The 12621-nt window shown below is 37.8% G+C and overlaps 1 protein-coding gene across 1 annotated transcript in view; it reads right to left on the reverse strand.

Annotated features, from left to right (window-relative positions):
* LOC134790936 (sodium- and chloride-dependent glycine transporter 1-like) overlaps positions 1-12621 on the reverse strand; it is a 28045-nt gene that overhangs the window by 14658 nt on the left and 766 nt on the right. Inside the window, exons 2-9 of the mRNA XM_063761949.1 lie at positions 12297-12428; positions 11669-11823; positions 8142-8209; positions 7744-7876; positions 5776-5910; positions 4531-4634; positions 2673-2910; positions 2360-2488 (exon numbers count right to left, since the gene is read on the reverse strand). Of these exons, the coding sequence (XP_063618019.1) occupies positions 2360-2488; positions 2673-2910; positions 4531-4634; positions 5776-5910; positions 7744-7876; positions 8142-8209; positions 11669-11823; positions 12297-12428 (1094 nt within the window). The remainder of the gene's footprint in view (positions 1-2359; positions 2489-2672; positions 2911-4530; positions 4635-5775; positions 5911-7743; positions 7877-8141; positions 8210-11668; positions 11824-12296; positions 12429-12621) is intronic.

The following is a 12621-nucleotide window of genomic DNA, read 5'->3' on the forward strand; positions in this document are numbered from 1 at the left end:
GGCTGTATCTCGTGATCTGTGATAGCTAGACAGCTGAAATTTTCACAGATGATGTATTTCCGTTGCCGCTATAACAACAAATACTAAAAACAGAATAAAATAAAGACTTAAGTGGGGCTCCCATACAACAAACGTGATTTTTGACCGAAGTTAAGCAACGTCGGGCGGGGTCAGTACTTGGATGGGTGACCGTTTTTATAGATAATGGTACGGAACCCTTCGTGTGCGAGTCCGACTCGCACTTGGCCAATTTTTTATTTCATGAGATGGAGCTATAAAAAAACTACCTAGTTATTTCAAATTAATAATCAAATTTGGTATTGTCATTTTACATTACTTTCCATTCAGATTCCCACAAGATGCTATTCGCAGAGAACTATGGAAAAAAGCTGTCCAATTAGAGAGACATGAAATTGAGTGGATGCCTGGCAAGATATCTAGAATATGTTCATTCATGAGATATAACCCGTGAGATAATCATACCCGATCTCCTATATGTAGATACATTTTTCCTATCATGCTTTCACTGAATTAATTTAACAAATACACACATTATCTGAAAATGTTGATCATTTGAATCCACCCTCTACTGTCACATATATGTAGGTTCTCTCTCAAGCCATTTCCGTCAGTAGAAAAGAGCGGCAAACATATTAACTCACATTATAGACGGGTCTAACGCGAAGTATATTCAATTACCTTGATTTACCGACGTAAATCAGTTTCGTTTCGTATAATGTGAGTTAATATGTGTTCAAAATGCAAAAGTTTAAAATATTATAAGAGCGGCAAATTTAGAAAATGTAAGCACGCGAACGGCTGTGGTCCTATACAACATTTTAATTTTGCACCTTTTTCTACTGACAAACTTGCTTGACCGGCTATATACATATAAAATATTCTGAACTGAAAGTGGGGATTTATTGTGACTCCGCCTGTTCAAATATTTTTGACCCGATTCGTGTACCCATGTAAATTTTGCAGACTGTATAGCCAGTCCGATTTCTAAGATCAAGTTCGCCATACATTTACTATGGCGTACTTGACCTTAGAAAAATGGACAGACTATACCTGAACGTGACTTCGCACTGCCATGCAGATTGATAATAAAATATACAAAATACTTATTATAGCGGAATACATTTACACAACAATGATATATTTACTTATGTTGAGTTAGTCTGTCGTGTCATAACAACATTTTAACTAGTTATCTTTTAATCTGCATTAAATTATTATACGTGAATTATTTGACTGGTTCTTCACTGTATGGCATAAACCTATCCCTGTCCAAGTCATATTCTAATCAAATATGAACCGCGAACTCTCAGCGGCCAGTACGTACAGCAAGAAGGTTATTAGCGGATTAATGTCGCTGATTGGTAGTTATTGACATTATATGCATTTCATCTACACTTAGCTATGTACCATTAGTGTAATAAAGATGACTCTTATTTTGTTTACCAGCTTTGATTACAGGCTCTGTAAACGCGTCGTCTTATTTGAATGTAGGCGTAATTGTGTATGTGTGCTAATTTGGCCCGAGAATTTGAACGGTAATGTTCCTAAAGGCGGTATCCATGGTTATATATGATCGCAGTTGCTATGTAATCCTTCGTCTTTTTTAAGCTGTAAGTATTTGATTGCATTGACTACAATTTTTTTCGCAAATTGGTAATTTTTTGGCATTTTTGTAATAAAACCGTTTTTGTAATAATATTTGAATATATTCGTAGATATTTTCCGTTTGTTTACATCGGTGACATTCGATGACATCCATCGTTCGTTGTCAAAGAGTACTTGTTGCCAGTAAAATAAATTAGTAACATTGAAAATCCGCAAAATGGCGAGGGTCAAATAAACTGTTGTCAGGCTTTACCTGTTAAGCACGACCTTGCTTGACAAAAGCACATAAAGCAAAAATGTAATGTGTCGTTACATACAAAGTTATAGTCGCAATTTAAAGCTACACTGAGACTCGTGGTTATCGTGAAAGTCGTGAAACTATGCGAAAGCCAGAGTCACGCAACATGCCTAGGTCTTTTTGAACTATGTTTGCTAGATAAAACTAGGTTACTAATGCCATGTTATCCACTATCGCATCGCACCATACTTTGCAGTTTACAGATGCATAATTAATTAATTATACTTAAAGCTATAAAATCATTTTGGAGTTGTTTGCATAAATATTCGTGTTACATCTATTTTCTTAGTATAGAAAAATAAAAGAAAGCCAACGCCGTATTCGGGCAAATACTTGACTAAATCATCCCCACAAAGTATGTCGTTATAGCGTTTATAATTCCACGTCCGCGTAGTCGACTTTCTCGGACGTAATGTAATATTGTTTACCGCTTACCTCTGTATTACAAATGATGCCCGAAAGGAAGAGCACAACACACGTTAGTAATGTTATCAATCGTTTATAAGCCCGTAATTTCGAAAACTCGTCCATAAAGCCAGCGATTATGGCTTCTATTGTCACGAACTGAAACAATATTGGGTTTTATCATATCGTGAGAGAAATTGACACGGAATGGAATTGAATTTTCGATTATACTGTGTATTGGATTGGAATCCTGCCCACATTGTTATTCAAATAGATACATCATTTAAGTTTGAAGTTTTCTATCCAGGCCAGGTAGATAGGCCCAGGAAATGATTTTACTTACCATAGTATCGATGCCCAAGAGGAACAGCATTACAAAGAATGTGAGGGCCCAGAAGTTGGATGCGGGCATCATGGACACAGCGGCAGGGTATGTGACAAACGCGAGCCCCGGACCCGCAGTAGCCACTTTGTCTATGGGGACCCCTGCCCGTTCTGCGGCGAACCCTAGCACGGAGAACACTACGAAACCTGCCCAGATACTGGTTCCACTGTTGATTAGGGGAATTAATATAGATGATCTGAAATAAAATGAAGACTTTAGTTTAGTTAATGTTATTAAGTTAGAACTTATAACCGAAGTATGGTTGCGTAAAATTAATTTACATAAGCAAACTAGAGACACAGTATAAGAACAGTAGTGAATCTTCATAGAAATGTGCCGCTGCCGGCTTGAATGTGTGCGTGCGCGCCGGGCGCCGTGTACGCACGCGCTGCCACGCACACATTAGCATAATATACGGGGGAATACGGTGGCGGCAGTGTGGGCCGTACCGCGACGACTGTGATCGCGCGCATTCGAGTACGCTACCCGCCCGCTCGCATTTGTCTGCTCTGACGGTACGCTTTAATTTTTTTGATCATGACTATGAACAGAGGCAATAGTATAAGTAAGGTACTAGATTGAAAAGCTTGATTATATCACTATTGTATACAATACTTTTTCTACGAATCAACAAAAATAATACTTTAAACTAGTAGAATCATACAAACAAACCAAACCAAAAGTATACAGCTAAGATACGGGAGCAGCCGCGATACCTTCATAATACTGGTACGCGCCCCGGCCGCCGCGTTGGTTGGTCAATGACACCTTCTCGTAACTCATGAGGCCCTGGTACTTGCTCCGCGCTAAATTCAATTTTTAGACAGTTGTTTTCTCGATTTTGGCCACCGTAGCCTATGGAGACTAACAAGCAACACTAAGTGGTTTTCGTAGTCTATGGATGTTGCTATATTAAGGGTGTCACATGCGCGTTTCTGATTTATGAACCAATTGTTTCTACTATACAACCTAAAATTAATAATTAATTTGAGCTATGGTTTTGTTTCGCCCTCTTGACCGCGGCGAGCTGTAATTGGTCATTTTCATTATAGTTGACTAAACTGTATCGAAATGAATATTATAGTTGAGTTGGGAGCCCGTACATTAAAAATACCCATTTGCAGTTTGGTATAAGAAATCTTAATTCAAAAATTACAGTCGTACAGTAGAAAAAAATATAGTGTCTCAATAACGACTCCTCAAACCCGGACTTGTCATTCTTCATAATACCTACTTGACCATGCTTCCCTAAAACCTTTTTACTAAATTTATACGTAAGGATGAGAATTTACTTTACTTTAACCGCTAACAATAAAGCGTTCCGAACATGCAGAAACCGGAGGATTTTTTTTTGTATCGAATTTATAATTTTTTTAATAACTGCCATTTCCTAATGTTAATATTTAAAAAGCGTTTTATTTATACTTCATTTATGAATTGATAGAACATTTCATTATATTATAATAAATAGAAACGCAGTGCTACTCATAATACGCAAATAATATTTAACTAAAAATAAAAGTGACAACCCTAAGCGCCAACGCAAGAGTAGGCAAATAACTTGCCGAGCGGCCTTAGATTCACTACTGTTCTTAGTGTACTGTGCTAGAGACTCTGTGAGCACCTCGAGAATCCCAACGGTTTCACCACTTTGAAAAATATCCAAAAACAAAATAGTACCTAGTTGAAAAATGCGACATTTAGTGATGGTAGCGAGAACAGCCGAACAGACAATTTAAAGCATATTGCCCAAGCTGAACGGAGACCTTCTTTCACGCTCGGTCAAATTACTAGAGGTTTTTAAAGCGTTACTAACCTTAAATTTTTGTAATGAAATTGATTGAAACTCGCCATACTGACTAATCCTCCCCAACCAGGTCCAAGCGAATAGAACAGTTGCATAGCGGCGTCTGCCCAAACCTGAAAATAACTTACTCGGTAAATACCTAACTAAATACCTAAGTAAAATATACACGGTTGACGGTTGTGCACAGAAAACCGAAAACCACATCATTTTACGCTGCAATATCCCATGATTTTGAATACAATAGTTTACGATTTATTGAAGTGAAAACTTCTTTAGCGGCGCTGTGCACTTTTTGTGATAGGGAAAAAATGTTAAACTCGCGAGAGCTTAAGATTCGTAAGACGTGACGTCACGTGTCATTGAGTTTTTCTTTATTGATTTAAATGCCATCTAGTGAGTTTCCCTCTAACTGGTACTAATATAACTCGAGTATTAACAGTGATGTGCTTAGGGGTTTCAAGTAATGCGACGAAATAACGCTAGATGGCGTTAACCTCAATTATACATAGTTAAAACTTCTTTAGCGGCGCTGTGCAATGTCATTGAGTTTTCACTTCTGCCGGCACTCCCGGAGTGCAACCCGTTGTTTTTTTTTTTAGACACACAGCTAACAGGTCGCAAGTTTGGGCGCATCTGCTCGGAGCCGCGCGCGTGCGATATTTTATAATATAACACCAGGGGGGCTACCGCGAAAACCGAAATTCGCAAATTGCGGGGATCTTTCTCTTTTACTCCAATGAAGGCGTAATTAGAGTGACAGAGAAAGATGCCCGCAATTTGCGAACTTCGATTTTCGCGGGTATAGCCCTGTATACACCATACCGCAGACCGCAGACCGCGAGTCGTCCTATAAGCTCTGTCTATTTGTCTAGAGGATTTGGTCTGTGCGGTAAAGTTAATAGGAGTTGTTCTGTGCGGTTAAGTTACTAAGTAAGGAAGGTCAATGTGAGAAAGACTGACATATAAAAGTTATTGTGGGGAAAATAGTTATCAAGAACTCTCTTATTTGTATACGTAGGTCGCTTAGACATAGTCAGAGAGGAAGAGCTTTACTCCTTCTGATCTACCGACCTTCTGTAAGCGGATCGTTATACAAGCTTTATAGGTAGATATCCGAGGCGCTGCAGAGTACCTATAGGCTTTCCCTCATATATTAAATATACTTCATGATTCATGTGGTTTGGATTATACTATAGTCCCCACGCTATCCCAATAGGATGCATGATTTACATCCTATTACATATTAGATTGTACCTTTGAATTCGCCAGTTTCTGCCAGTCAGGCCACACGTAGAAAATAATGCCCTGCCAAGCGCCAGGCAGCGTAATGCCGCGAATGAACAATACGCATAATACCACGTAGGGGAATACCACTGTGAAGTACACGATCTGCGAATAAACACATAATATATGTCATTTATTCATATATATGGTACAAAAACAAGTCAAAAAACAATAAATAAAAATAACTTAAAATTACAATTAAACTAAATAAAAACTATTCTAAAATAAAATAAAACTAAACTAAACTAAATCTAAAAAAGGCTCCCGTGGCAAGGTCCCCAAGATGCTGGCTGCGTTACCCCGCTGAACTGCCAGACTGAAGCGTTGAGCGAGGTAACTGCCAGCTCTTGGGTCCCCAGTTGCGTCCCTGAGTCTCTTTGAAAGGTCATATGTGACAAGAGGGATCAGTACTCAATACATAGAGCAAGGAACTCATGTTTTTTAACCAACTTTAAAGTTTTAAAGTCTGACCGGTAATATATGATAATTGTCAAGAGGGCGCTGTTATTCTCATGTGTAGGGTGATAGTTCAATATAGTAGGTATGAAAAAATAGTTCAAGTGAAATTCCGCATCATGGCGAGTGATCCTGATCATATATTCCTGGTCAGGCTTTATATTTTAATTGATGGAGGAGGTTCTCAAGTCGGTTGTATGTGTTTTTATAATTATTTTTAATGTTTGCTGCCTCAGAATTCCGTCATTTTTCAAGCGATTTGAATATTATTAGTTTTTGTTTGAGTTTGTATAGGTACTTACAAATTTGGTCCCATTTATTCAAAATCCAGTGCTGTAGATATAAGCAAAGCGTTTTTTTATTTTTAGGTGAAAACCAAGCATTTGCGTAAACATTGCTATTTGGTGTAATGGAACTGTTGATAAATACCTCTCCCTTGACAAGTATTTTAAATGTCTTGGATCTGCAGCCTATTTTTTTTATAGTTAACACACTAAAAATAATAGTGATCACAATATTACAGATTTGGCAACAGTAATTTAGAATTAATTTATGTACAGCAGTAAAATTTTCATGACCAAAATAAATGCAACCCAAATAAACAAGTAAAAAAAGTTTTTCAGAAAGTTTTGTGAGTGACAGTGGCAGCGTGCCAGGTTGACTCACCTTACCATCGTTTTTTAGGGTTCCGTAGTCAGAATGGCAAAAACGAAAGCCGGTGGTTTCGTCATGTCCGTCTGTCCGGCCGTCCGTCTGTCCGTATGTCACAGCCATTTATCTCAAAATCTATAACGTACATTTGTTTAAAATTTGGATCACACGCCAATTTTTGGGATTACTTGCTAAGCGGACCCCAGGCTCTCATGAGCTGTGTTAAAAAAACCGGAACAACGCGAGGAAGAGGATGGCAAGAAAATTATTTTAAATATGATGGTTGACCCATTGTTGAGTTTTTAAAAAACCCTTTTCTTCTTATTAAAAAGACGCAAATGCCGGGAAGATATACACCCTATTGCTGTGAGGTATTGCTTTTTATATCGTATCGTACAGAACCTTCCATTGGTCCGACACCAAGTGCGGGTTGAAGTCTGATGCACATTGCTAAGTAAGCTTTGAGTATTTTTGGGAAGTTGACAAAGTGACCCGGTTTTCATTTAAATTGCGCTAATATTGTTACCTACTCGAGCAAGGGAAAGTACAAAATTCAAATACTCGTATGGAATCTTTAGCGTTGCGAGGAGGCAAAACAACTCATCAGTTTTTGAAAAACAAAGAGAGCATGGGGTGGTGAAAAGATTTCCCAATCGACGTACGTACAACGATTGGACATTCGGGAAATTGGACGTACAGCGACTATACATTCGGGGAATTGGACGTAAAGGGATTGGATGTTTGGGGAATTTGACGTACAGGGACTGGACATTCGGGGAAGTGGACATTCGAGGCCACAATCAACCTGAGAATTGTTGTTAATCGACTCACCTTACCAACACTTTTGACACCGTTGCAGATGGACAGGTATACGAGCACGTAGCCTATCAAGTTGCACCAGAAGACAGGCCACACCATGCCGCCGATTTCGTGTATGCCTGACGACATTCGCAACAAACGTATGCTGGAACAACAAGAGAATTCTTTTTACATAGCCATATGCTGTTAATCATTATGCCGATTAATAATCATCGACCTTTGCGAAAATCATCAGTTATTAATAATGATTAATCATTCTTGAAGTATTATTTCAATTTATTTGAGTTGTTGAGAATGAAAAATAAGTAGGTACCTAAACAACCGTGTAAATTTATGATTGTGATTTATCCGTGAAAAGGATTTCTTTTACTTATTCGATATTTTAAATTAAATAAAAACATTGCTTTTACTGATAGAATTCGTCTTCAGGAGTTGTAAAAGATCCATTGCTGGTAAATATGCTCGAATTACTCGTTATCTGCAAATAAAATATTATACTTTTAATTGTTTCCACGGAGACAACTTGTTTGAGATGAGCTGAAGAAGCGAGTTATGTAATAGATAGCGCGTGCATCTATGAATACTGAATACCTATGTATGTTTTTTGCTCAAATACCTCCGTGTTCTAACTTTGTGATATTGTAAAACTTATTTTTTTGTGAACTTTCGTTTTGGTTTTAGACTCTGGCCAGCGACTCGTGTCACAAGCTATTTTTTTAAATTCTTCATATGGCAACTTTTTTATCTATCAAATAAGCTGTCAGTTTCAAGCTGTCATTTAATTTCATAGTAATTTTATTGTCAGGTGCGGTTTTTATTGAAATTCCCGCGTTTTTTTTGTGCCACGACTGCACAAAAAAAACGCTGGCCAGGCTCTAAAACAGTTCGCGACGTCGGGTAACTTGGAGCCCGATTCAGATTTTAAAACTTGTAACGATTTTGATATTTTTGATGCAACCTATGACCTATAAGTTCGCATGTACGCTTATTTGTGCATACAAAGTTGAATGAAAGTTGTGCGTGAGATGCGCGCTAAACACCAAGACGCCCGTCAAAGTCATATCAAAACCGTATCAAGTTGTACGAGTAAAATATGAATCAGACTGTTGGTCTAGACATGTTTTACCCAAAACGCTCTAAAGGCCCCTGTACATATTGGGCCAACGCCGGCCAGTCCAAGGGACGCAGCCATGCGGTAGAATGAGATAGCAATATCACTTGCTCCCTATAACGCATAAATGCGTCCCCCAGACTGGCCCACGCTGGCCCAATATGTACATGGGCCTTAACGTCTGTAACATGCTATAGTAATTAAGTTGTTTACTATATTTACTGTAATGTATACATAAATAAATGTACACGGCGAAGCGCCCGCTGTCGCGTCAGACTGAGGGTAGGTCGCGCAGACGGTGGACGTATCGCACGTGAACGGAACTAAACATTTGATGTAGATGCAAAGTCTGATAGTTGTACATCTCGAATAAGGCCCCTGAACATTACAGCCGATATACCTTATTTGAATATGTCAATATTGTATTCAGCAAGTATTCTAATTAAAAATGATAATCAAATAGTATATCCAATGCAAGTTATTTATAATAATAACGGTCAATTAGGTAGGAACATCATTATAAGTACATTCCTAAAAACCTGAATAGTAAAAATATTATTATTTATATACAACAGTGTTTGCTAAAATAACTTACCTTATCTTATATATCTATACACAAGTAAAACAGCAACTTGTTGTGGTATCTACTGTAACAAATAGTATGACATTCCTACCTAACTTAACATTGGACTATGTATGAGTATTATAAATTGCATCATATCTATATATACGGTATTATCAAACAAGTCAAGTAAAACTAAGGCAATCAGGTTGTTGCCAATAAGTAATGTACATGTAAGTACAAGGCGTAATTGCGACGAAACAACCTGTTGGGTTACAAATTTTATTGTTAATTCACAAAATAGGTTTAATTTTGTGAAACTTGTATGTACATAGCTTGTACCAATGCTAATGACAATACCTAGAAATGTGTATGCATCAAAAGAAAATATGTACCAAGTAAGGTTAAAAGATAAACCGAGTTAGAGTCTGGCTAGCCAAAAATTGTTGACAAATATTTCGTTGTTGTATCACCAATTGTCTATGATTTAAAAAAAAAGCTAAAAGTCAGTTGTCAATTTATGTCATTCATTCAAATTGTTTGCGGCTTATAATGGATTTATTTTAAATAATATTAATAATGTCTATACTGAGTGAGGTTCGCAAACTATTATTTAAGCTGGTAAATAATTACGACAATGTGCGAAGTCGAGGTGTAGCGTTGTATAACGAAAAACTGCAATGTTTACAACTCCTGAACAAATGTAAACAAATTCGGAGGTTGGTGCTCTATAAATATTTTGATACTTAGCATTTAGCATATTTGGCATAGTACTTATGTATTTTTTTGGTGATGGATTAATATTACGGTATTATCGAGCTAGGTCTTATTTATACTACATTTCATTTCAAACATTTGTGTAAAATTTCAGTAGCCAGACTCTATTAACAATTAGAATAAAAGGAAACTGATTCAAAACCGCGAAAACGGTAATGGAGAGGAACCTAACAAATTGTAAAAAAAAAAATAGTAGTAAAACACTAACGATGTGCGGAATAAAGAGGCTCAAAGTTGCACAAAGAGCGATGGAACGCACCAACGCAGTATGCTCGGTATGGGCTCGATTCGGATTTTGAAATAGACATCTATTAGATATCTTTTAGACATCACCAAGATACGATAACGATATGTTTAAGATCTAACCTGTCAAATATGACATTTGCGCGATTCTAGAGATCTTCTCTTGAACGATTTCCTCAGGATATGAGTTGGAGATCCAATTCACATCTAATAGATATCTTACGCTATCTAACGTAACAGCAACATTGGTTGCCCGAATTGCGCTGCAAAAGAGAACTAGTTGATATCTAAACTATAACGTATCTAGAATGGATCTAGTACGTGTCGTCTCTTGTGAATATCTTGAAGTTCGAATACGGCAGTTTATCTCTCTGCGATAGAATCCGAAACGAGGAGATCCGGCGACGGACCAAAGTAGTAGACATCGGCCGACGGATTGCTACTCTAAAATGGGCCCGGGCCGGGCACATATGTCGTAAAGATGATAGGAGATGGAGCAAGCGTGTCCTAGCGTGGAGGCCTCGTTCAAAAAGACCAGATCACAGACCTCCAACAAGATTAGAGGATGATATTAAAAAGATTGCACGCCCACTCTGGAGGAGAGAAGTAGCAAATCGGGCTGCTTGGAGGAGATTTGGAGAGGCGTATGGCCAACAGTGGACGCATGCTCGCTGAGGAAGAAAGAGGAAGAGAGAGTAAAAACTTTATTGCACAAAGCAAGTACGTAACGAAGAGAGAATTATAATAAATGTATACAAGGTCGAGCTTGTTCCTTCAAGGGATCTCTTCCAGTTAACCGTTAAGCAACTGAGATAGATGCTAGGAATAGTTGTACACATTCCAAAGTTTGATAGTGTTGGAAAATGTTTATTGTTTTAACTATTATAAATGAATAGATCCACCCCTCGCCGAGTTTCTTACGCCGGTTCTTCTCGGGTCTGAGGTTAACATTTCCGAACCGGTAGTAGTATGTAAGATTTAAACAATAAATTAACCTAGCACTTATAATATAAACAAAACTGAACTATTGTTGCATGGCCAACACATAAAGTAAAATAAATAAATCATTATAAAAAGGAAGAGATGTAATGTATACATAAATAAATGTACACGGCGAAGCGCCCGCTGTCGCGTCAGACTGAGGGTAGGTCGCGCAGACGGTGGACGTATCGCACGTGAACGGAACTAAACCTTGTGTTTTACTGAGCAAGCCCCCTCACGATAACAGTGGACGTTACATTTACCTCAACACATTTGTCAGTGTTCCAGGGATTCCCGCAGTGCTGCCACGGCAGCGGCGAGGTGAACGAATGGTAGATGAACAGGATCGGGTATGCCAGAATGGTGGAGAAATAAACTATGGCTATCACGTTTAGAACTACAACAGCATATCCGGCCCCTGTAAATAAATTTACACTGACACGAAATTGTAGAAAATTATTGAGGGCGCCACTTCCTACGTAACTGTCACATTTTTGTCGTAAAATGCTTAAACATGGCAACAATTTAGTATGTTTTTTTTTAGTTCCATTTTATTTAATTTCTACTATTTTATGTCACACTTATATGAGATATTACATATATCTTCTACCTACTTATTACAGGAAGAGATTTACTTATCAGGGAAAAAAAACATTAAAATACAAAGCATTAATTAAATAATACATATATATGTTCACATAGCTATGACTGTTCAAGAGCTACAATGCCACAAATACACACAAATACATATTTTTTAAAAGGACTGAAAGGTGAACCGTTTTAACGTTTTATATATAATAGGATTAAGTTTAAAAATCCAAGCGAACAGCAAGTCAATTGTATTTTTTTTGTAATTAAACAAGTACTTCTTAGAAATTCTTTTTATATTACCTTTGAGCAAAGGGTTCATGTTGAATACGGAAATGCATCCTGCACTGGCGAACTGTCCGAGTGTCGTTTCCAGGTAAACCAGCGGAATCCCGCAAACGAACAGGGTGAGGAAATATGGCACGAGGAATGCGCCTGCAAATAATGACAATAGAAGCTATGATATGACGCATATGTCGTTTTAGTTTAACAGCATTTTATTTAAAATAACATGTACTGATGTACAGTCGAGTTACCAACAACAACATTCCAAAATTTCACAACCAACCACCAACTGGACGCCGTCCTGTTGGTCATCCTAAATATCGTTGGGCAGATAGAGTGGAGG

This window comes from Cydia splendana, chromosome 5 (assembly GCF_910591565.1).
Source record: "Cydia splendana chromosome 5, ilCydSple1.2, whole genome shotgun sequence".
Classification (NCBI taxonomy): domain Eukaryota; kingdom Metazoa; phylum Arthropoda; class Insecta; order Lepidoptera; family Tortricidae; genus Cydia; species Cydia splendana.